The sequence below is a fragment of the Ranitomeya variabilis genome, chromosome 6 (genome assembly GCF_051348905.1).
Source record: "Ranitomeya variabilis isolate aRanVar5 chromosome 6, aRanVar5.hap1, whole genome shotgun sequence".
NCBI lineage: Eukaryota > Metazoa > Chordata > Amphibia > Anura > Dendrobatidae > Ranitomeya > Ranitomeya variabilis.
Genome location: NC_135237.1, coordinates 269,476,094 through 269,500,938, shown reverse-complemented (window position 1 = coordinate 269,500,938; position 24,845 = coordinate 269,476,094). Strand labels below are relative to the sequence as shown.

At 44.0% G+C, this 24,845-nt stretch overlaps 1 protein-coding gene and 2 long non-coding RNA genes across 3 annotated transcripts in view; 2 read left to right on the top strand and 1 right to left on the bottom strand.

Moving 5' to 3' along the window:
- The window catches only part of PDCD6 (programmed cell death 6), a 35,636-nt gene extending 19,037 nt beyond the window's left edge, over window positions 1-16,599 (top strand). The window contains exons 4-6 of the mRNA XM_077269615.1: window positions 7,956-8,114; window positions 11,003-11,112; window positions 12,762-16,599. Of these exons, the coding sequence (XP_077125730.1) occupies window positions 7,956-8,114; window positions 11,003-11,112; window positions 12,762-12,860 (368 nt within the window). The 3' untranslated portion in view covers window positions 12,861-16,599. The remainder of the gene's footprint in view (window positions 1-7,955; window positions 8,115-11,002; window positions 11,113-12,761) is intronic.
- A 2,430-nt stretch (window positions 16,600-19,029) lies between these two features.
- Window positions 19,030-20,494, bottom strand: LOC143781096 (uncharacterized). The gene is made up of 3 exons (XR_013216551.1): window positions 20,478-20,494; window positions 19,448-19,510; window positions 19,030-19,356 (listed from the first exon to the last, which is right to left on the bottom strand). It is a non-coding gene; the product is annotated as an uncharacterized LOC143781096 (long non-coding RNA).
- A 2,795-nt stretch (window positions 20,495-23,289) lies between these two features.
- LOC143781095 (uncharacterized) lies at window positions 23,290-24,587 on the top strand. The gene is made up of 3 exons (XR_013216550.1): window positions 23,290-23,306; window positions 24,274-24,336; window positions 24,428-24,587. It is a non-coding gene; the product is annotated as an uncharacterized LOC143781095 (long non-coding RNA).
- The last annotated feature ends 258 nt before the right edge of the window (window positions 24,588-24,845 follow it).

The following is a 24,845-nucleotide window of genomic DNA, read 5'->3' as shown; positions in this document are numbered from 1 at the left end:
CTATATATTTCCATAGTAACTACAACACAATCCGGTTTTTCAAGCTCTTGCCAGTAAACTGTTGAAGTAGTTGTGAGGATATTTTGTCTGTCCTATTTCCATACCTTAATTGAAAGATTTGACATTGACTACCATTAGTAGCAGGAATGTGCAGTAGGGAAGATCACCATGGTACATTAAAGACTACAGCAAAGCACATGGAACACGGAACGTAGGTTTATACATTGTCCAACAAAGGCTGCAACATGTTTTAGAACATTTAGTAGATTTCCGTTAACTCAGTGAGAATAGTGTTCATGCCATGGCCCCTATATATTCTACATAATCCTCCTATATGGATCTCAATTAGGATCGGAATTTTATAATTACATCTATTTAGTTCTTTAACCCCTTAACGTCCAATGACGGATCTATCTGTCATTGGACGCCTCCCCCTGTTTGGTGTGGGCTCCGGCGATGAGCCCGCACCTTTTCCAGCAACATGTTGGCTGATCTGATCAGCTGTCATGTGCCCCTAACTGCCGCCGGAGGAATCACAATCCTCCCATAGCTGTTAACCCATTAAATGCCGCTGTCAAACTCTGACAGTGGCATTTAACACGTACTTCTGGCAACCGCGCCAGAAATCCGCCCATCTGTGACCACTATCACCTTATCGCGGGTCACCGATGGGTTGGCATGACAACCAGACGTCTCCTGCAACCTCCTATGGTTGTCATTGCCAGATTGCTATGAGCGCCGCCCAGTGGTCGGTGCTCATAAGTAATTCTGCTACATACAGGCGATCTGATCATCGCCTGTATGTAGCAGAGCTGATCTGGTTTTGGCAGCTTCTTGTTTCCCATGGAGACTACTAAAGCATGTCAAAACTAAAAAAAAAAATAAAAAAAAAAATTGCTTTTAAAAATATAAAAAAATAAATAAGTTCAAATCACCCTCCTTTCACCCCATTCAAAATACAACAATAAAAAAAGAAATATACACACATTTGGTATCGCCGCGTTCACAATCGCCCGATCTATCAATATATATACCAGACCAGTGCCCAAACCCCATAACCTCCCTATCTAACATCACTGAAGGGGGGCTTAATTGTCTCCTCTCCAAATCGCACCTCACCACCTGTGAGCTCGACCCCATCCCACCTCCTCCCCAACCTCACCACCAAAATTATCCCATCCCTAACCCACCTCTTCAACCTATCACTAACTTCTGGCACCTTCCCTTCTGCTTTCAAACATGCCACAATCACGCCTATCCTTAAAAAGCCAACCCTCGATCCAACTGCTATGTCCAGCTATCGCACATTATCACTGCTCCCATTCGCTTCCAAACTCCTGGAGCAGCACGTCCACTCTGAACTTTCCTCCCACCTCTCATCTAACTTGCTCTTTTGACAATCTACAATCTGGTTTCCGCCCCATCACTCAACTGAGACAGCCCTGACCAAAATCACTAACAACCTACTTACCGCCAAAGCTAACGGACAATACTCTGTACTGCTCCTTCTAGACCTGTCCTCTACAGGTCCTTCTCAAAAAATTAGCATATAGTGTTAAATTTCATTATTTACCATAATGTAATGATTACAATTAAACTTTCATATATTATAGATTCATTATCCACCAACTGAAATTTGTCAGGTCTTTTATTGTTTTAATACTGATGATTTTGGCATACAACTCCTGATAACCCAAAAAACCTGTCTCAATAAATTAGCATATTTCACCCGTCCAATCAAATAAAAGTGTTTTTTAATAACAAACAAAAAAAACATCAAATAATAATGTTCAGTTATGCACTCAATACTTGGTCGGGAATCCTTTGGCAGAAATGACTGCTTCAATGCGGCGTGGCATGGAGGCAATCAGCCTGTGACACTGCTGAGATGTTATGGAGGCCCAGGATGCTTCAATAGCGGCCTTAAGCTCATCCAGAGTGTTGGGTCTTGCGTCTCTCAACTTTCTCTTCACAATATCCCACAGATTCTCTATGGGGTTCAGGTCAGGAGAGTTGGCAGGCCAATTGAGCACAGTAATACCATGGTCAGTAAACCATTTACCAGTGGTTTTGGCACTGTGAGCAGGTGCCAGGTCGTGCTGAAAAATGAAATCTTCATCTCCATAAAGCATTTCAGCCGATGGAAGCATGAAGTGCTCCAAAATCTCCTGATAGCTAGCTGCATTGACCCTGCCCTTGATGAAACACAGTGGAACAACACCAGCAGCTGACATGGCACCCCACACCATCACTGACTGTGGGTACTTGACACTGGACTTCAGGCATTTTGGCATTTCCTTCTCCCCAGTCTTCCTCCAGACTCTGGCACCTTGATTTCCGAATGACATGCAAAATTTGCTTTCATCAGAAAAAAGTACTTGGGACCACTTAGCAACAGTCCAGTGCTGCTTCTCTGTAGCCCAGGTCAGGCGCTTCTGCCGCTGTTTATGGTTCAAAAGTGGCTTTACCTGGGGAATGCGGCACCTGTAGCCCATTTCCTGCACACCAGACTCAGTCCACTGCTTCCTCAGGTTCCCCAAGGTCTGGAATCGGTCCTTCTCCACAATCTTCCTCAGGGTCCGGTCACCTCTTCTCGTTGTACAGCGTTTTCTGCCACATTGTTTCCTTCCAACAGACTTACCATTGAGGTGCCTTGATACAGCACTCTGGGAACAGCCTATTTGTTGAGAAATTTCTTTCTGGGTCTTACCCTCTTGCTTGAGGGTGTCAATGATGGCCTTCTTGACATCTGTCAGGTCGCTAGTCTTACCCATGATGGGGGTTTTGAGTAATGAACCAGGCAGGGAGTTTTTAAAAGCCTCAGGTATCTTTTGCATGTGTTTAAAGTTAATTAGTTGATTCAGAAGATTAGGGTAATAGGTCGTTTAGAGAACCTTTTCTTGATATGCTAATTTATTGAGACAGGTTTTTTGGGTTATCAGGAGTTGTAGGCCAAAATCATCAGTATTATAACAATAAAAGACCTGACAAATTTCAGTTGGTGGATAAAGAATCTATAATATATGAAAGTTTAATTGTAATCATTACATTATGGTAAATAATGAAATTTAACACTATATGCTAATTTTTTTAGAAGGACCTGTATACACTTGGCCTGGGACAACTCATAAAGTCCCATGGATCCCAGTACCATCTCTGTGCTGATGACACTCAGATCTACCTCTCTGGCCCAGACGTCACTGCTCTGCTCTCCAGAATCCCAGAGTGTCTATCAGCCATATCCTCCTTCTCCTCTCGCTTCCTCAAACTCAATGTGGACAAATCTGAACTCATCATCTTTCCTCCATCCCATAGATCTTCCTTACCTGACCTATCTATCGCAATCAATGACATCATGCTTTCCCCCGTACCGGAAGTCCGCTGCCTCGCAGTAACCTTTGACTCTGCCCTGTCCTTCAAACCGCACATCCAAGCTCTCGCCACCTCCTGTCGCCTCCAGCTCAAAAATATCTCCAGAATCCGTCCTTTCCTCAACCATCAATCTACTAAAATGCTTGTGCATGCCCTCATCTCTCGCCTGGACTTCTGCAACATCCTTTTCTGTGGCCTCCCTGCTAACACCCTTGCACCTCTCCAGTCCATCCTTAACTCTGCTGCCCGGCTAATTCATCTCTCTCCTCGCTACTGCTTCGCTTCCCCCCCCTCTGCAAATCTCTTCACTGGCTCCCATTCCCTCAGTATATCCAGTTCAAATTACTAATACTGACCTACAAAGCCATCCATAACCTGTCCCCTCCATATATCTCTGAACTAATCTCCCGATATCTTCCCTCACGTAATCTCCGGTCCTCCCAAAACCTCCTTCTCTCCTCTACACTTATTCGCTACTCATCCAATCGCCTCCAAGACTTCATCCGAATATCCCCCATCCTCTGAAATTCTCTGCCCCAACACGTCCGACTATCAACCACATTCGGATCCTTCAGACGGAACCTGAAAACCCATCTCTTCAGGAAAGCCTACAGCCTGCACTGACCCTGCTGCCTCCTCACCACAACAGGAGCTACCACCTCACCAACACCGGAGCTCCTGCAACCCTCAACCTATTGTCTCCTTCCCCACCATCCTGGCCCAACAGTGCAAGGGATGGAGAGGTAGGGATTGTATGGGCATTGCTGTGGCCCACCACTCATGGCTCCGTTATACAGATTGGAGGCTGGATCGCAAGGACGACGTCCCAATGGAGCTCGCCCTCTGTCAATGATGATTAGGGTGTGAAGTAAAAGCCCTATTATAACCATAATAGATGGTAGCCTGATTCTAAAGCATTGGGTATCCTAGAATATATATGTAGTTTATTTATGAAGATTTTAGAATAATGCAATGAATACACAGAATTCAGCTGGCGACAAATTAGCAAAGCGTGGTTCAAATCCCGTGCCAATTCGCGGCCAGAGTGCGCTTGTTGCTGATTGTTCGTTGCCGGCCACGTAGTATATAGCACAGCCACGTAGTATATAGCACAGCCACGTAGTATATAGCACAGCCACGTAGTATATAGCACAGCCACGTAGTATATAGCACAGCCCACATAGTATATAGCACAGCCCACATAGTATATAGCACAGCCCACGTAGTATATAGCACAGCCCACGTAGTATATAGCACAGCCCACGTAGTATATAGCACAGCCCACGTAGTATATAGCACAGCCCACGTAGTATATAGCACAGCCCACGTAGAATATAACAGCCACGTAGTATATAGCACAGCCACGTAGTATATAGCATAGCCCACGTAGTATATTGCACAGCCCATGTACTGTAGTATATTGCACAGCCCACGCAGTATAATACAGCCACGTAATATATTGCACAGCCGACGTAGTATATAGCACAGCCCACGTAGTATATTGCACAGCCCATGTACAGTAGTATATTGCACAGCCCACTCAGCATAATACAGCCACGTAATATATTACACAGCCCACGTATATTGCACAGCCGACGTAGTATATAACACAGCCCATGCAGTATATAACACAGCCCACGTAGTCCCACGTAGTATATAGCACAGCCACGTAGCATATAGCACAGCCACGTAGCATATGGCATAGCCCACGTAGTATATTGCACAGCCCATGTACTGTAGTATATTGCACAGCCCACACAGTATAATACAGCCACGTAATATATTACACAGCCCATGTAGTATATTGCACAGCCGACGTAGTGTATAGCACAGCCCATGCAGTATATAACACAGCCCACGTAGTCCCACGTAGTATATAGCACAGCCACGTAGTATATAGCACAGCCGCGTAGTATATGGCATAGCCCACCTAGTATATGGCACAGCCCATTTACTGTAGTATATTGCATAGCCCACGCAGTATAATACAGCCATGTAATATATTACACAGCCCATGTAGTATATTGCACAGCCGACGTAGTATATAGCACAGCCCATGCAGTATATAACACAGCCCACGTAGTCCCACGTAGTATATAGCACAGCAACGTAGTATATAGCACAGCCCACGCAGCATATAGCACAGCCCACGCAGCATATAGTACAGCCACGTATTGTATTGCACAGCCGATGTAGTATATAACACTGCCCACGTAGTATATACAGTAGCAATGTGGGCACAATATCCCTGTAGAAAAAAAAAAAAGAATTACAATAACAAATCTATATATATAATTGTCTAAGGGTTTTTCTGTCTGTCTGTCTGTCCTGGAAATCCCGCATCTCTGATTGGTCGAGGCCGCCAGGCCTTGACCAATCAGCGACAGGCACAGCATGGCGACGATGATGTCATAAAGGTTGCCTCGACCAATCAGCGACGGGCAGTCTGCCGCGAATTCGCCTCGACCAATCAGCGACGGGCACAGTATCAACGTAGATGTCATAATGGTTGCCATGGCGACGATGATGTCATAAAGGTTGCCTCGACCAATCAGCGACGGGCACAGTCTGCCGCGAATTCTGGAATCATCATTGTCCATATACTACGGGGACATGCATATTCTAGAATACCCGATGCGTTAGAATCGGGCCACAATCTAGTAGTTATATACTCACCCTCCGACGGCCCCCGGATCCAGCCCAGGCCTTTCCCGCTCCTCGCGCGCCGCTCCTGTCCCAAGCGGCAATAACACGTGATGATGTAGTGGTCTTGCAAGACCGCTACGTCATCTCCGTTCATTGCCGCAATGCATTCTGAGGACCGGAGCGGCACACGAGCGGGAAAGGCCTGGGCTGGATCCAGGGGCCGTCGGAGGGTGAGTATATAATGATTTTTTAATTTTTTTTTAATTATTTTTAACATTATATGTTTTTACTATTGATGCTGCATAGGCAGCATCAATAGTAAAAAGTTGGTCACACAGAGGGTTAATGGCAGCGTTAACAGACTGCTACACCGTGTTATGCCCTGGTGTAAGGCTGTCCGGTTAACGCTAAGTGGGGGCTGACGGGGGAGGGGGCACTGACTGCAGGGGAGGAGGGAGGGGCCAATTTGCGGCCGGACTGTGCCCGTCGCTGATTGGTCGAAGCCTCAGGCCGCGACCAATCAGCGACACGGGATTTCCGTGACAGACAGACAGACGGAACTGACCCTTAAGACAATTATATAGTAGATGCATACAGAGCTCTAATCTGAGAGGTGAACAGGTGTGCCCACAGTGACACCGGTATTTACAGGGGAAACCAACTCAAGGAAGAGTTTGGATTGCGGCATAATCTGCTGTATGACCGTTGTGCCATGCCCTGCATATACCGGTCACATCGCAGGGAATTCTCTCCGGTTTATAAGCAGTCTTGGCCTATTTCTGTGTCTTGTTCAGTGGTTGTTGGTTTCATCCTCCCTTACCTCGGCCATGTCTCTGAGCACTGAACACCTTGTACTTCTGGACCCTACAGGGAGGCTCCAGCCCTGGAATATGACAGCACTGGGAGATAATGGGTTCCTGGTCGCTTCATGTTAGATTCTTAAATATTTGGCAGTTAGTATTTTTTTATGTTTTTTTTTTTTTTTTTTTTCTTCAAGACATTTTTTGTGTCCCTGTTGACGATTGTAACAAAACTTCTGATTGTTCTGTGCTCACGCCCCATTATTTTAGCAATTTCAGAAGTGCTGCATCCCTCTGTATGACTTTTAACACTTTTTGAATTTTCCAAGTCTGTTAAATCTTTTTTTTTTTGGCCCATTCTGCCTGAGGAAAACGAGCTACCTAATAATTCTGCAGCTGATTGCAGTCCGGACCGTTTCCCAGACATCTGCTCTCCACAGAGGCCACAAACCTCATTTTCTGGCTGCTGTTCCACAACTCCTGCAGCAGCTACTTCTATCAGATTGACAACAAGCCGGCATGCATGATGAGTAACTTTAAGCCCAGTTTCTGTGTGCCTCTGACATCTAAAACACCCTATTTAAATGAATGTCGGCACAGAGGAAACGATACAAAATGCCGTACCTGCTAAATATCCTAGTATGGGATAATAGTATGTTCTAGACTTGATTCGTCTGGACCAGCGCAGGGCTAGTTATCCTTTCTCATGTCCAGCAATGGGGACTGGTGTGTGCAGGACTTGGTGAAGATCCTCATTTAGTAAAGATGAAGTTGCTGAGGTGGGACAATTCCCCATTAACCATATGACATTAGGAGACATGAACTTTCTGTAAACCCTTACAGGCCTAGTCCCAAGTTATGAGACTTTGCTGGGGGCCTGAATTCCAGGTTTTTCCATTTTACTTCTGCTGATATAAGGACAAACTCATGGAGGAAGCACGATTCATGGTGCGGGTGTATTTAGTCAGAGGTTGTGTGGACTAGACGACATGGTGTCCTCCTTGCTGTGGATATGGATAAATGTTCACTGCATATATTCCTCCAACTTGTAGGCTTAATGAATGATGGCTCTTCGGCATTTGCCAAGTGTGATGTTGTGTGCACAGTGTGTTAATGTCCCTTCAATTTATGTTCCAGCCATGTTTGACCGAGATTACAAAGGTGGTGTGAACTTCGCTGAGTTTACTGGAGTCTGGAAGTATATCACTGATTGGCAGAATATATTTCGGACCTACGACAGAGATAATTCTGGGCTGATTGATAAGAATGAATTAAAGCAAGCCTTATCAGGTTTTGGTAAGTGTTAATTAAGGTATATTTCATACATACAGTACAGACCAAAAGTTTGGACACACCTCATTTAAAGATTTTTCTGTATTTTCATGACTAAGAAAATTGTACAGTCACACTGAAGGCATCAAAACTATGAATTAACACCTGTGGAATTATATACTTAACAAGAAAAAGTGTGAAACAACTGAAATTATGTCTTATATTCTAGGTTCTTCAAAGTAGCCATCTTTTGCTTTGATTGCTTTGCACACTCCTGGCATTCTCTTGATGAGCTTCAAAAGGTAGTCACAGGGAATGGTTTTCACTTCACAGGTGTACCCTGTCAGGTTTAATAAGTGGGATTTCTTGCCTTATAAGGCTATGTTCACACGATGCGGTTTTTGCTGCGGATCCGCAGCGGATTTGCAGCTGCGGATCCGCATCCTTTTTCCATGCAGGGTACAGTACAATGTTACCCTATGGAAAAAAACCACTGTTCCCACGTTCCTTTTTTCCGCTGGAAAATCCGCGCTGATTTTCTGCGGAAAAAAAGAAGTACCATGTCAATTCTTTCTGCGGATTCCGCAGCGGGTTTCCACCTGCACCAATAGGAAAATGCAGCTGGAAACCCGCAGTGGAATCCGCAGTAGAAAAAGGATAGAAAACCGCAGAGAAAACCACCGCAGGTTTTGCACTGCGGTTTTGCAAAATCAGGACCTGAAAAATCCACAGCAAAAAAAGGATGGTGTGAACAAGCCCTAAATGGTGTTGGGGACGATCAGTTATGTTGAGCAGAAGTCTGGTGGATATACAGCTGATAGTCCTATTGAATAGACTGTTAGCTTCTTTTTTCTTGCCATAAAACAAATTCTAAGTAAAGAAAAACGAGTGGCCATCATTAGTTTAAGAAATGAACATCAGTCAGTCCGAAAAATTGGGAAAACTTGGAAAGTGTCCCCAAGTGCAGTGGCAAAAACCATCAAGCGCTACAAAGAAACTGGCTCACATGAGGATTGATCCAGGAAACGAAGACCAAGAGTCACCTCTGCTTCTGAGGATAACCTCATCCACACAGAGTTCTATCAGCAGACACATCTCTACAACAACTGTTAAGAGGAGACTTTGTGCAACAGGCCTTCATGGTAAAATAGCTGCTAGGAAACCACTGCTAAGGACAGGCAACAAGCAGAAGAGACTTGTTTGGGCTAAAGAACACAATGGACATTAGAGCAGTTTAAAATCTGTGCTTTGGTCTGATGACTCCAAATTCGAGATCTTTGGTTCCAACCACCGTGTCTTTGTGCGACACAGAAAAGGTGAACGGATGGACTCTACATGCCAGGTTCCCACCGTGAAGCATGGAGGAGGAGGTGTGGGGGTGCTTTGCTGGTGACACTGATGGGTATTTTTTCAAATTGGAAGGCATACTGAACCAGCATGGCTACCACAGCATCTTGCAGCGGCATGCTATTCCAACCGGTTTGCGTTTAGTTGGACCATCATTTATTTTTCAACAGGACAATAACCCCAAACGCACCTCCAGGCTGTGTAAGGGTTATTTGACCAAGAAGGAGAGTGATGGGGTGCTACGCCAGATGACCTGGCCTCCACAGTCACCAGACCTGAACCCAATCGAGATGGTTTGGGGTGAGCTGGACCGTAGAGTGAATGCAAAAGAGCCAACAAGTGCTAAGCATCTCTGGGAACTCCTTCAAGATTGTTGGAAGACCATTCCCGGTGACTACCTCTTGAAGCTCATCAAGAGAATGCCACACTTTTTTTGTTAAGTATATAATTCCACATGTGTTAATTCATAATTTTGATGCCTTCAGTGTGAATGTACAGTTTTCATAGTCATGAAAATACAGAAAAATCTTTAACAGATTTTGCATGTTTGTCACACTGAAATGTCTCAGATCGCCAAACAAATTTAAGTATTAGACAAAGATAACACAAGCAAACACAATATGCAGTTTTTACATGAAGTTCTTTATTAAGGGAAAAAGAAATCCAAACCTACAGTGCCCTGTGTGAAAAATTGATTGCCCCCCCACCCCCTTAAAACATAAATTAACTGTGGGTTATCACATCTTTGAGAAGCTGAGTTCACATTCCCTAGCCACACTGAGACCTGATTACTGCCACACCTTTTCTCCATCAAGAAATCACTTAACTAGGACCTACCTGACAAAGTGAGGTAGAGGAAAATATCCTGAAAAGCTAGACATCATACCGCCATCCAAAGAAATTCTGGAACATTACTCCACTAACACACCTGCGGAGCAGGACTATGCCCAGGGTGGGTTTATGGTGTGTGAACATGGAGACATGTAGGCCTACAAAATTAATAATAATCTTTATTTTTATATAGCACTAACATATTCAGCAGCTCTCACATTATCATCAATTAAACAATATTAAATGCTTTCAGACAGTAAAGGATGAACATCCCCTCTAGGAGCAGCCCTCCAGTGTAGGGACACTGCATATGGCAGCCGATATCTCTGCTTCTAGGACCCCATAAATATGAGTTAATGGAGGGCTGGGATTAAATGCATTCTTACTTGAATGTACTTCACTGAAAGTGTGGTAAATGGGAGAAGTTTTAACAAATTGGTGGGCAAGTAATGTTAAAATCTTGTTTTTTAGCTTAAATCCTCATGTGGTGCAATATATCCTTAAAGAATGCACAACACAATGTTGCTTACTGCTGTTTAATGTTTTTCTCACTGTCACAACAACTTGACTGCATACTGTTGAGAGTTCTGTATTCAACACCCGTCTGAAAAAATGCTCAGGTTATGTTTCTGACCTCCACCGTGCTTTACACTGCAGTTGTTTAGGGTTTTTTTTTTTTTTTTTCAAATCTAGTAATCAATTTATTTTTTCTCCTCCCAATATTTTATTTGAAGGTTATCGTTTGACAGATCAGTTTTATGATATCCTGATTAGAAAATTTGACAGACAGAGAAGAGGACAAGTTGCATTTGATGATTTTATTCAGTGCTGTATTATTTTGCAGGTGAGTTACATAAACTGCATTATTCTACATTATTAATGTTTATCTTGAGTGACTTCTGTGGCAGAGGGGTTGCTTGGGGAAAAAAGGATAGGTGAAAAAGGAATTCCACAGATTTTTCTCACAACTTTTTTTTCCAACCATGCATGTATCATTCGGCACTTTTATATTCCACTATGGTGCCGGTAAAGCCACTGATAAAGCTTTCTGATCCATAGAATAATGTCCATTGTGACTCCCGTCTTCTTACTTCAGCAGTGTTTTTTACTTGCTGTGAATTGATCCAGACTTGTTCCTCAGAGCTGCATTCTCTGTTCTGTTGCTTCCTGTCTATTTTACTTACCGTATTTTTCGGACTATAAGACGCACTTTTTCCCAAATTTTTTTTGGGGAAAACAGGAGTGCATCTTATAGTTGGAATGTACCATACTTACAATTAGCGAGGTGGCAGCAGGAGTTGGGTGATTCTTCCGGTGGTCAGACGCTGCAGGTTGATGATCTCACTTCCATCCCGCTGCGGCAGGTTCAAAAGGTTCAACAGTACTCGCTGGTGCCCGGGGCTCCAGTGACATTTTATGAAAGCCTGGAGCCCCCTACTTCCATTGCCTCGATGTAATGGCCGCGGGATGGAGGTGGCGCATGCGCAGATTGAGATCTCTGCCACGAGATCTCGTCCCGAAAATGATGGTGGAGCCCCTGCACCACCGAACCTGCTGCACCAGTCTGGGTCATATCGCCGGACCACCAAACACCCCCTGTGACTCCACCAGTGCTGCTGATCACCCTAGGGTAAGCTGAATTCAGGACTCTAAGACGGACCCCCATTTGACGCATTCATTTTTTTTCCCCCATTTTTCCTTCTGAAAATTTGGGTGCGTCTTATAGTCTGAAAAATACAGTACTCATTGACTACTTCATGCAGCGGCTGTGTTTTTTTTTTATTTGATTGATAAACTGGAGATGATTTTGCATATTGTTTCACCCACAAAACATTGCGGCTGCGTAGTGGCTTTTTTTTGCAATACTTGTGCAGTACTGTGGGTGCAAATAACTAATCTGTAAAAGCGCACACCTTTGTCTGTCAGGTGAAACCACAGCGGCTGCATGCAGCTCCCATTTATGGCTGTTACATACGACACTTCAGGTGTTATCCCTATAACACATTTAGTCTATGTGCACACGCTGAGGAAAGGTGTGTGGATTTTTCCGCACTGATTTTGGTAAATCCGCACTACGGATTTACCGCGGTTTTTGTGCAGATTCCACCTTCTGTTTTACACAATCGGATTCCTATTATGGAGCAGGTGTAAACCACAGCGGAATCCGCACAAAGAATTGACATGCTGCGTAATGTAAACCGCTACGTTTCCGTGCGGTATTTTCCGCAGCATGTGCACTGCGGATTTTGTTTTCCATAGGTTTACATGGTACTGTACAACGCATGGAAAACTGCTGCGGATCCGCAGCGGCCAATCCACAGCATGTGCACATAGCCTTATAAAGTAACTGACGGAGAATTGGTAGTGATTGCTAGTCCTTCACATGTGCCTAAGGTTGGGATATTGCTGTTGTCTGTCACTATGGAGCAGAAACATGGCCGACAAATTAAAATACTGAGAATTAGATTAGAATTATGTTTTTTTTCTCTCCAGAAATTTACTGATGTTTTCCGACGCCAAGACACAGACCAAGATGGCTGGATACAAGTATCATATGAACAGTATCTTCACATGGTCTTCGGTGTGATATGATGCCAAAAGGAAACGCTGGCCCTGATCACCAGAGACTGAATTGCCAAATCTATAGTTTCATAAGTTACTGCAATGTGGCATGAATTCGGTGCTATGGATTCACCATCTTCTACATTTTTTTCTAACATCTTCTACCGATTCTAAGTTGTATATACAAAGAGCTTATTTTTACTGTTTGTTAGTAATAATATTGATCTAGCCATATTTTTATTTGCACCGAACCAGTAGATAACACAATGTCTTAAAATGTCAGTATATATTGTTTGTATTCTTTTGCATGTAGCTTTAGTGTCATTATGTAAGTACACTGTGCCATGAAATACTTTCCTTCTGCCAAATGCCTATGTGCATGAATCTGTAGTAAGCATCGCAGTCTACTGAAATGCATGGTTACTGCCTGCAATCTATAGACATCTTAGGGCAACCGCTCCAATAGAAGTAAGGCCCGAAACAAGGTGTCCACACACAAAAACTAGCTGTAGAATGTCCAATATCATGGGGAAAAAAGCCATTTCATAGCAATATTTTGCACAAAACAGGCAAGTAGCATCATAAATGTATAAAAGGAACCTGACTTTAGGCTTGGCTGGGGACTATGCGTCTCTGGGGTTTTTAAGAGGCCATTCCCCAGAGGCTTCTTCCTTGACTGATAGGGAGATAACTATGTGCATGTATGAGGAGAGACCTGTAAGATCAGGAGCGTGGGGCGATGAGAAGTCCTTAGGAACCAGCCTTGGAATGCTCATCGGTCCCTGGCCGACCTTGCTTAGTACGCTGCAGCATCTCAGAGTCAAACGTACACGGCTACAATAAAGCTGCCGGTGGAAGGAATCTGTTAGATTCCATCTTAAGCTCCATTGTTGTCTTCCATTTGTGACAGAAGCTAAATTCAGAACTGTGTACTACTATAGCATGGTGCATTGTGTGAGCCCATATAACATTAACAGTTACATGCCTGGGCGTGGAGTTGTGTCCATGGCAACCGGTATACAAATGGAGGAAAAGACACAACATGACCGCAAACCAGTTAGATAACCTGTATAGATTTACAAAGGCCTGTTGTATAGTACAGGCATGCCTATCTTTATTAAAAAATATATATATTAAAAAAAAAAAAAAATAGTGCAGCATGGTACTTTTCACATCTGCCTTTTTTTTGTCTAAGGTGTATATGACCATTTTGAGTAAAAACCAGCAGCGAGGTATTGCTAAAAATATTGCAATAGAGGTGCTAAATTTAGCACAGCCTGTTAGTGTGTAATACTGATATACATGTACAACAGCCATGAAGTCATGCATAAGGTAGTATGCCATGAGATGATACATAATGCTTACTTACACAAGTAATACATGTGCCCTTGTACTACTTCCTAAAGGGGGATCCTGAAGTCTCCTTACTAGTTTAATGTGCAGGGGCTCCTGATTTTGTAACAGTTTTGGTGAGCAGCGTCATTCTACTACTATACAATTTATGGTTGGTCAGTGATTGTCTACATTGTTATCACTGTAATTACATTATCGGTGACTTTGAGCCAGCACCCGGCTCAGGAAAGTGAGAGCCATCATTATGAGAACTGCTGTGCAAACTAGTGGTGCTCTGTGCCAGTATGGTGCTGGGGGATTGTGATTCTACAGGACTGATAAAAGCCATGTCAGGAGCTGGTGGGGATAAGCAGCTAAATACTGCTTAGTAATCAATGGACTTGAGCGAGATGACAGGAATGGTATGAGTTAAACGTCTTCTGGAATGTAACTGCTGCACACTCTTGCCTGGGGGCGGGGCAGGTACTAGTGGCTGATCTCTATGGAAACCAGTTTCACACTATGAAAGATAAAAGCACTCATTGCAGGAGAATGACAGCTGACAGAAAGAGCAAGTAAATTGCAACATGGCTTATTTTTATGCTGTTTAACCTTTAGGCTGGGTTCACATTACGTTTAAGCAGTCCGTTAACGCTGCCATTAAGCCCTATTTCGGGCGCATCACCAACGCATGCCAAAATGGATGTGCGCTAGCGGTGTGTCGTCATTGAGTGACGGACCCTCGGGCGCGGGCTGCAGTGTTTCCGGGCCCGTCACCGCTAGCGCAGATAGAGTATCTGCTAGCTCTATCTGCGCTAGCGCGATGGCATGTCGGCACTTGCGTTAACGCAGTCCGTTTAACGCATGTGTTGAACGGGCTGCTTTAACGTAATGTGAACCCAGCCTTAGTGCAATTTAATAACATGAGAATACCGATTTCATCAAGAGAACCCTGCCCAGTTGTCTATTCATACCCAGACAGCTTCAATTCCTTTTACTAGGCTGTGCTATGTAAATGGGTGACATGCAAAATAAGAAGATGATAGGTTCTCTTTAAACTGGGCATTTAACATCCACACAATAATTTGGGGATTCTCTGAACATGGTCTCAGTTATTACTCCAAACATTGAGTAGCTAATGTTATTCACACTATTATTTAGACTATAAAGTACATTCAGTCATGAAGAGAGCAGGTCTGTGACAAGAACCTGTGTTATGCACTAAGTAAAGCCACAAATAAGTAAATGAATGGTTTTCTATTTAAAGCAGTTGTAGTAAGTCGGTGAGGACATTGTCAGCAGAGGAAACTGCTTCCCAGGATGCCAGTACATGTGCTAGGGCGTGTAGTGGTCTCTAACCAGATTTGGCCTGTCTCTTTATTTTTTTTTGAGTAAATTAGGAAGACAGTACCTGACCAATCTCATTATTTTCATCTGATCAATAGGTTGTTTTTTTGTATTGTTATTTCAGATGTTCTTACAGCCATCCAATTCCATCTAATCCTTCTGAGTGTAAAAAATAATGGCTGGCAAAATTCATAAATGTCTTCCTTGCCATTCACTGTGTATAACCATGTGTTCTGCATGGGGTCATAGGCCAGTTTTCAATGCTGATCTGCAAGTGGTTGGACCACGGCCATGTCGGACATTAATGGTCTATCTTGGCTGTATGTCTCCACCATCATTGATGAGGTAACGCCCTACTGGAAATACATTGTTACTGGGTATAGCAAAGAATGGCTGAATTGTGGCTCTATTCCAATCAGGTGTAAAGTAATTCCTTATGTTTGCCTAAATGCTGCAGACTTCTTTATCTGCTATGTTTACTAGTATAAGCACTCCGCCTTTGTAACTACAGTATGTTTTAGCTCTTATTAACGAGTCTACTGACTGAGATGAGTAGTCGCCTATCTGTGTGCAAACCCCTAACACCGAGGGGGGCCATTTGCAATGTCCATCCACATTAACCAACTAAAACAGAAGCACAAATGGCACAATTTCTATTGTTTTGTTTGTTTTTTTTCTTTTTCATTGTTGGCATATTTTGTTTGTATATTTTTTGGGTGGCAAATGTAATAATTTAAAAGCCATTTTTTCACAGGTTTTTATTTATTTGTTTTGCTGTTTTTTTTGTCACTATGTTTGTGGCATTGAGCCAAAACTAGTTCAGCAGCTGCCACTGAAGGTTGTAAAGCACCTTGTGGTACGGCACCGGTCGGCTCCCTAGTAATACTAGAATACGTGGCAAGCAAGGCTGGTAATGTGTGAATACTTGTGAAAGTTTGTGCTGTGTGATCCGCCATTGTATGAAATCCTATTGCCTACTACAACTGCATGTCTGATTCTGTAATGTCATTCTGAAGAAGCCAGTCACTCAAACCAAACAGCCCATATTATGCAAGCAATGAACCATTTTAATAAACTGGAATTCTGCTTATGTTCATTGATTACGTGCCACTTATTGCTTGTGCGGGAAGGCTGCATTTATATATCTTTTAGTGCAGTGCATTTTTCAGAATTATGAATTGCTGCAAAGCGTTTACTGTATTGAAAACTCAGAACGTCACCCCACTGTATGCTTAATGTTCTTACACACAGCCTGAAATGGCTGCTCACAGACAGCTTATTGCATTGACACTGCCATCTGTTATGTACCCGTACCCCAAAGCACTGCAGCAGGATTTTTTTTTTCTATTTTTACCGCTGCAGTGATATCACCAATCCATGTTCCTTGCCCCTAGTAATATACTTACCAGCCACTATCTTCTGATCCTCCGGGCGCCACTCCAATCCCATTCCGCCATCTTGTGACCACCGCTTCTGACTGATGGGGAGTCAGAGGTAACAGTCACGAGCTCTCAATGTAAGTCTATGAGAATCTTGTTCTTGCTCTCATAGACTTACACTGAGAAGTAACCTCTGCTTAGCCCAGCAAAGAGTGGAGCAGTCCGGCAGGTCACAACCTGCAGAAGACCGACCAGAGACCAGAAAAAGACAGAGACTGGTAGAAGTAGAAGACCAGGGGCAGAGAACTTATTTTAGTGAGTGACTGGTGTCAGAACAAAGAAAAGAAGTCTGCCCGGTCACCTAGGAGGGCGTGTGGTCTGCTGAGCCAGTGTGCGGGTCCTGTGAGTGCTGCAGCAGGTCCATGTGGGCTTGGTTGGAACTTGGGTAGAGGCAGCATTTCTGCTTGTCTGCCGGCCTCCTTGTCGTCCCAGGATCTGCATCTTCACAGGCCGTGCAATGATGACTAGCGTGTGCCAATGACATTTGACCTAGAAGTGTTGAAGCACTTCCAGGAAAGGTCGGAAGAAGGTGCTGTGTGCGCTTAAGACTACCGGACTCCATCACTCTTCCCCAGTTCTGGCATAAAGTTGAAGCAGCAGGTGCAGCAGCACTCAAAGCCAAAACAGCAGCAACTTTGACGTAGCAGTGGGATTTGTATTGACAGTTCCAGACGTGTCAGAAGGTCCACCCAGCAAAGCCACTGCACAGCCATTCAGATCCAGTTCCACCTCCGACACCAGTACAATCACTATCAGCTTTGTGGTAAGCGATCTTTGTGAAAGCTCACTTTGGTAGCAGGTTGTTTTTTGTTGCTTATTTGCAGAGGTCAAAGAAATGGACAGCAAAATCCAAGCAAAAAGGGTGTGCACTGTCCAGAGAGAAATTGTCCAGTTCATGGCAGAAAAAACATTGGCAGGCTTGCATAGAAAAACTGTGAAGAAACCCCTAGTTTTGCTATGTAAACGGAGGTATGGGGAAAAGGGGGAAAAAATTAAGTCAGCTCACCGGTCTCAAACAAAATCCAGTATGTGTCCACGCACGGAGCCGCCCTGATCAGAGGTGTAGTCCAAAGCCAAAAGTAAAGAGAGAAGATTCTCCAGCGTGGATCTTCATTAAAATATCAATTTATTGGAGACCTATTTAAAACCAAAATTAGATTATATGCAACATGAAAAATGGGGTCCCTGGTGGTCCAAACCAACGTGTTTCGACCATTCAGGTCTTATTCATGGTATAAAGACAGACATTGCTAGCATTAAATACAAAAGGACATACAAGAAACAGTTGCACTAATTAAAAACATCAGGGGAGTAATCAGAGACTCTCCAAACATTTAAAGGGAACCTGTCATTCCTCCCCCCCCCCAGGCATTTTTAACTAAAAGAGCCACCTTGTGCAGCACTAATGCTGCATTCTGTCAAGGTGGCTCTTTTAGTTGTGGTCCCTTTCAACGCTAAAATAATCGTTTTTATAATTTGTCCCTGATACCTTGAATTTGTCTGGTGGGCATGTCTTTTCCCCCCGGACACAAAGGCCTCCCAGCCGTCACTCAATACTCTGCGCGCCGGGCTCCGCCTCCTCTGCCTTCATTAACGTCCCACTGGGGCTCCTGGATTTACCGCCTTGTCAGTGACCACCACGGTGCGTCCCTCGCTTCCCAGACGACCTTCCGTGGTCGGAGCAGCAGCCCAGCCCCGCAATGTGAATAAACCATAAGTCACTGCGGGGCTGGGAATCACAGGCAGGGCGGCCGCACAGGCGCAGTCAGCTGGACTGCATATGAGGAAAGACGGCCAGCGCTCACTGCGCCTGCACCAGGCAGTGGATAAGAGCGCAGGCGCCGGTTACTTTTGAAAACAGCGGTGAGGAGGAGGCGGCGCCCGGCGCCAAAAAGATGTGAGTGACAGCTGTGTGCTGTCTGAAGCAGGGGGGGAAACGCCGGCCCACTTGACTGAGGAGCAGGTATTTCAGACAAATTATAAAACGGATTATTTCTCAAGTTACAGCACCCAGAACTAAAAGAGCCACCTTGTCAATGAATGAATAATAAACTTGGCACTCAAGAGTTCTTTTTGCAAGATGAAAAATAACTTTTCGTTTATTGGTGCAACCAGTTCAGTAATTGATGATTTATAAACGTTTTCGGTCACAAGACCTTCATCAGAAACATCATATATGAAACTGAAATACATAATTTACAGAGAAACCATATGTTACACAATATGGATCACATAGAGAGGACCAGTATATGCACACAAGTGAAACGAATAAGAAACCGATAGATGCTGGTTCTGGAAAAATATAAATGTAGCACATAAAAGACAAAAAACGGGGTGACAACCGTGGCGGTTGGAACGAATCCAGACGTGCTGCGTGAGTCGTGGAATTTCTCAAGCTAAAATGAAAGCTGTGAGTGTGGATAAGGAGAGAATACAAGGTATAACATAACTTCTGTATAAAAAATACATAATTGAGCCCCAATGTCCAACAAAGGATACTAAGTAGCAGGTAATGATGGGTGCTGGGCCGTGGCATTGGGAACGGAAGTGCACAGTGAGCACCTAAAAGGAGAGAGTGAGATCGTGAGTCTATCAGCCTGTCCCAATCAAAACCATATAGCAAAGTCACAATTTATACAAGTGATAGTGTATATAGACCCAGCCAAAATAAAATGAATGCTGTCCAGACCTGCTGCTGCCACAGTGTAGGAAATGGTGAATCTAGGCATGCCCCTAAAAAGGCCCCTGAATATATACCTGTATATATATATATATATATATATATATATATATATGTAGTACCTGGAAGCAGGGCAGCAACAATGTATAGGCCCAAGTGGCCTGCGCACAAGTGTTACCGGGCAAAATGACCTAAGGAATATGATGAGGGCAGATGGTTACTGCCTGCAAGGAAACCACGGACCGTGGGTAATAGTAACATGTATGGAGGGGTAGAGCTGGTTACCTGGAGGCTCCTGGGGAGACTGTAAGGTAGGGCGCACTGGGGAGGTGAGAGTCCCGCTGTGGAGAACTTGCGCTGGAAGATAGATGCACAGTGGGACATATCCCTAAGTAATGTGCATATAGCGATCAGTAATGGAGAATGAGGCCCCATGTTTTTACCTTATGCATCCAGGTCCAGGGAACGCTGTGAAGCCGGTAAAGCCGGAAGACGCTGTATGCCAGCGATACCTCCGGGTATAAGAGCGCCCTGTAAGCAGGTCATGTGACCCGCCGCATCATAGACCATGTGATCGCGGCAGAAAGAGCCGCAGTTGCGCAGAGCTCATGGATGCTGGGGGGCAGGAGTGAGGGCTGTGTAGTACTGCGCATGCGTGGATGCCGTATAGACACAGGAGAGGAAGGGCGCTAGCAATGACATGCAGTAGTGTGATAAATGAAAACATGGACATTATGGTGGATGGCAGCAAGCAGTAGAAGAATACACAGGACTGGCAATAAGGAGCCAAATCTAATGGCATGGTATATGTAGAGTAACTAAAAGAATAGCAGTGCAAATATACTCTACCACAAGTGGTGACACCGGTGCCCAGTGAGGTGTTAACGGTTCTAAGAAAAATTAAAAGAAAACAGTATTAGACATAAATGCATAACATTTTAAAAAAGGTACATGTTACAAAAATGCAAAAGAGCTCCAACACATTAAATAATTGGTATCATAAAAAAGCTGAGACATCATAGTCCCTATTGAGTCCCTTGGGTTCCAAGGTCTGCAGCGTGAAAATCCAAAAAGCCTCCCTCCTTTTAAGTATCTTGATGCGGTTCTGGCCCCGCCTGGGGGGATCAATTTGCTCCAGAACCTGAAATCTAAGTTGGGAAATATTATGATTTTTTTCGACAAAATGGTGAGGAAGGGGGAGATGGGTCTTCTTACAACGAATAGTTGATTTGTGTTGGGACACCCTGTCCCGAACTGTTTGTGTGGTCTCTCCCACATAGGCCAGACCACACGGGCATTTGATAAGGTATATTACAAATGAAGACTCACATGTGTAAAAGCCACGGATGGGTATGGCCCTACCTGTGTGGGGATGAAACACTGAGGGACCCTTCTGCACATGACTACACTGAAGACAATTGAGGCAGGGGAAGGTACCGCACTTTTGGGTTTGTAGGAAAGACTGCCTGGGAATGATTATGTCCGAGCCCACATCTGCTCTAACCAATCTGTCCTTAAGCTTTTTAACACATCTAAAACAAGACAGGAAGACCTTTGTGTCTCTGGTGGAAAGAGACATCCATACATTTACTCGGGATGTGGAGCGGGGGAAGTTTCATTTCCAACCCAATCTTTCACAGTCAGAGAAGCTATCCTTGGAGCGACTTACATTGGATAACTCACTCATAATAAAACCAGCGGATAAGGGCGGGGCCACAGTGATTATGGACAAATCTGATTATTTTGAGGAGGTCTTTAGGCAACTTAATGATACATCAGTTTACAAAAAAGTAACCCACAATCCACTAAATCAGTTAGTCCAAAAAATCAAACCGGTTGTGGAATATCACTTCCAGGCGGGCACTATTGACAACAAAATAAGGGATTTTCTCATCAAAACAGACCCGATCACACCAATTTTTTATATTTTGCCCAAAATACACAAGAGACTGGTTAAACCACCGGGACGTCCAATAGTTTCACTAACAGACTCCATCCTGTCACCATTAGCTATTGTGCTGGAAAAAATTCTCACTCCATTGGTTAAAACCACCCGTTCTTTTCTGCTGGATACCAATGATTTTATTAAAATAATCAGAGCCCTGGGCCCCCTACCCTCCACATGCTTCCTTATAACTTGGGATGTTAATAGCCTATACACGGCCATAGTCCATGAAAAGGGCTTAGCAGCCACTGACAGACTTTTGAGTGAAGCTAGGGTGGACATGAAAATCCGGCACCTCTGTGCCGATCTCCTGAATTTAGTACTCACTGAGAACTATTTCATGTTCCAAGATACCTTTTATGTTCAGCAGCAGGGCACAGCAATGGGCTCGCACGTAGCGCCTCCATACGCTATCGCGTATATGGCAGCCTTCGAAAATGATTTTGTCTACAGCCATCCCTTATTCATAACTCACTGTAAAATCTGGCGGAGATATATAGATGATATCTTTTGCATATGGGATGGACCTCTTGAGTCACTCCTACTGTTTGATGACCATATCAATCACATCTGGCCTGAACTTAAATTTTCCATTCAGCACGATACAAATAAGATCAGCTTTTTGGACACTTTGATTTTTCGAGACAAAGGGGGCTCCCTCGGCATCGATTTATTCACCAAACCCACTGACAGGAATGGTCTGCTACACTTTAGCAGCTGTCATCCTCCATCCATAAAAAACTCCATCCCTAAGTCACAATTTCTTAGGGTCAACAGGATTGTGTCCAATGAGGATACCAAGAGAGTGAGATTGATTGAAATGGAGCATAAGTTTTCAGCTAGGGGTTATCCACAGGGGATCCTTACAAAGGCCAAACAAGACATGACATCTAGAAAATCCTCTGACGGATGTAAGAGAATCCCCTTTGTCACGACCTTTCATCCATTCTCTCGCCTGGTACAATCTACCATTAGGAGGTATTGGAATATACTCTCAAAAAGTTATCCACAAATTCCAGAATTTAAAGTACCCTTCCTGTCTTGTTTTAGACGTGCTAAAAATCTTAAGGACAGATTGGTTAGAGCAGATGTGGGCTCGGACATAATCATTCCCAGGCAGTCTTTCCTACAAACCCAAAAGTGCGGTACCTTCCCCTGCCTCAATTGTCTTCAGTGTAGTCATGTGCAGAAGGGTCCCTCAGTGTTTCATCCTCACACAGGTAGGGCCATACCCATCCGTGGCTTTTACACATGTGAGTCTTCATTTGTAATATACCTTATCAAATGCCCGTGTGGTCTGGCCTATGTGGGAGAGACCACACAAACAGTTCGGGACAGGGTGTCCCAACACAAATCAACTATTCGTTGTAAGAAGACCCATCTCCCCCTTCCTCACCATTTTGTCGAAAAAAATCATAATATTTCCCAACTTAGATTTCAGGTTCTGGAGCAAATTGATCCCCCCAGGCGGGGCCAGAACCGCATCAAGATACTTAAAAGGAGGGAGGCTTTTTGGATTTTCACGCTGCAGACCTTGGAACCCAAGGGACTCAATAGGGACTATGATGTCTCAGCTTTTTTATGATACCAATTATTTAATGTGTTGGAGCTCTTTTGCATTTTTGTAACATGTACCTTTTTTAAAATGTTATGCATTTATGTCTAATACTGTTTTCTTTTAATTTTTCTTAGAACCGTTAACACCTCACTGGGCACCGGTGTCACCACTTGTGGTAGAGTATATTTGCACTGCTATTCTTTTAGTTACTCTACATATACCATGCCATTAGATTTGGCTCCTTATTGCCAGTCCTGTGTATTCTTCTACTGCTTGCTGCCATCCACCATAATGTCCATGTTTTCATTTATCACACTACTGCATGTCATTGCTAGCGCCCTTCCTCTCCTGTGTCTATACGGCATCCACGCATGCGCAGTACTACACAGCCCTCACTCCTGCCCCCCAGCATCCATGAGCTCTGCGCAACTGCGGCTCTTTCTGCCGCGATCACATGGTCTATGATGCGGCGGGTCACATGACCTGCTTACAGGGCGCTCTTATACCCGGAGGTATCGCTGGCATACAGCGTCTTCCGGCTTTACCGGCTTCACAGCGTTCCCTGGACCTGGATGCATAAGGTAAAAACATGGGGCCTCATTCTCCATTACTGATCGCTATATGCACATTACTTAGGGATATGTCCCACTGTGCATCTATCTTCCAGCGCAAGTTCTCCACAGCGGGACTCTCACCTCCCCAGTGCGCCCTACCTTACAGTCTCCCCAGGAGCCTCCAGGTAACCAGCTCTACCCCTCCATACATGTTACTATTACCCACGGTCCGTGGTTTCCTTGCAGGCAGTAACCATCTGCCCTCATCATATTCCTTAGGTCATTTTGCCCGGTAACACTTGTGCGCAGGCCACTTGGGCCTATACATTGTTGCTGCCCTGCTTCCAGGTACTACATATATATATATATATATATATATATATATATATACAGGTATATATTCAGGGGCCTTTTTAGGGGCATGCCTAGATTCACCATTTCCTACACTGTGGCAGCAGCAGGTCTGGACAGCATTCATTTTATTTTGGCTGGGTCTATATACACTATCACTTGTATAAATTGTGACTTTGCTATATGGTTTTGATTGGGACAGGCTGATAGACTCACGATCTCACTCTCTCCTTTTAGGTGCTCACTGTGCACTTCCGTTCCCAATGCCACGGCCCAGCACCCATCATTACCTGCTACTTAGTATCCTTTGTTGGACATTGGGGCTCAATTATGTATTTTTTATACAGAAGTTATGTTATACCTTGTATTCTCTCCTTATCCACACTCACAGCTTTCATTTTAGCTTGAGAAATTCCACGACTCACGCAGCACGTCTGGATTCGTTCCAACCGCCACGGTTGTCACCCCGTTTTTTGTCTTTTATGTGCTACATTTATATTTTTCCAGAACCAGCATCTATCGGTTTCTTATTCGTTTCACTTGTGTGCATATACTGGTCCTCTCTATGTGATCCATATTGTGTAACATATGGTTTCTCTGTAAATTATGTATTTCAGTTTCATATATGATGTTTCTGATGAAGGTCTTGTGACCGAAAACGTTTATAAATCATCAATTACTGAACTGGTTGCACCAATAAACGAAAAGTTATTTTTCATCTTGCAAAAAGAACTCTTGAGTGCCAAGTTTATTATTCATTCATTGACGGGTTGGAAACCTTACTTGAGCACCACCCAGGAGCCTCGAGT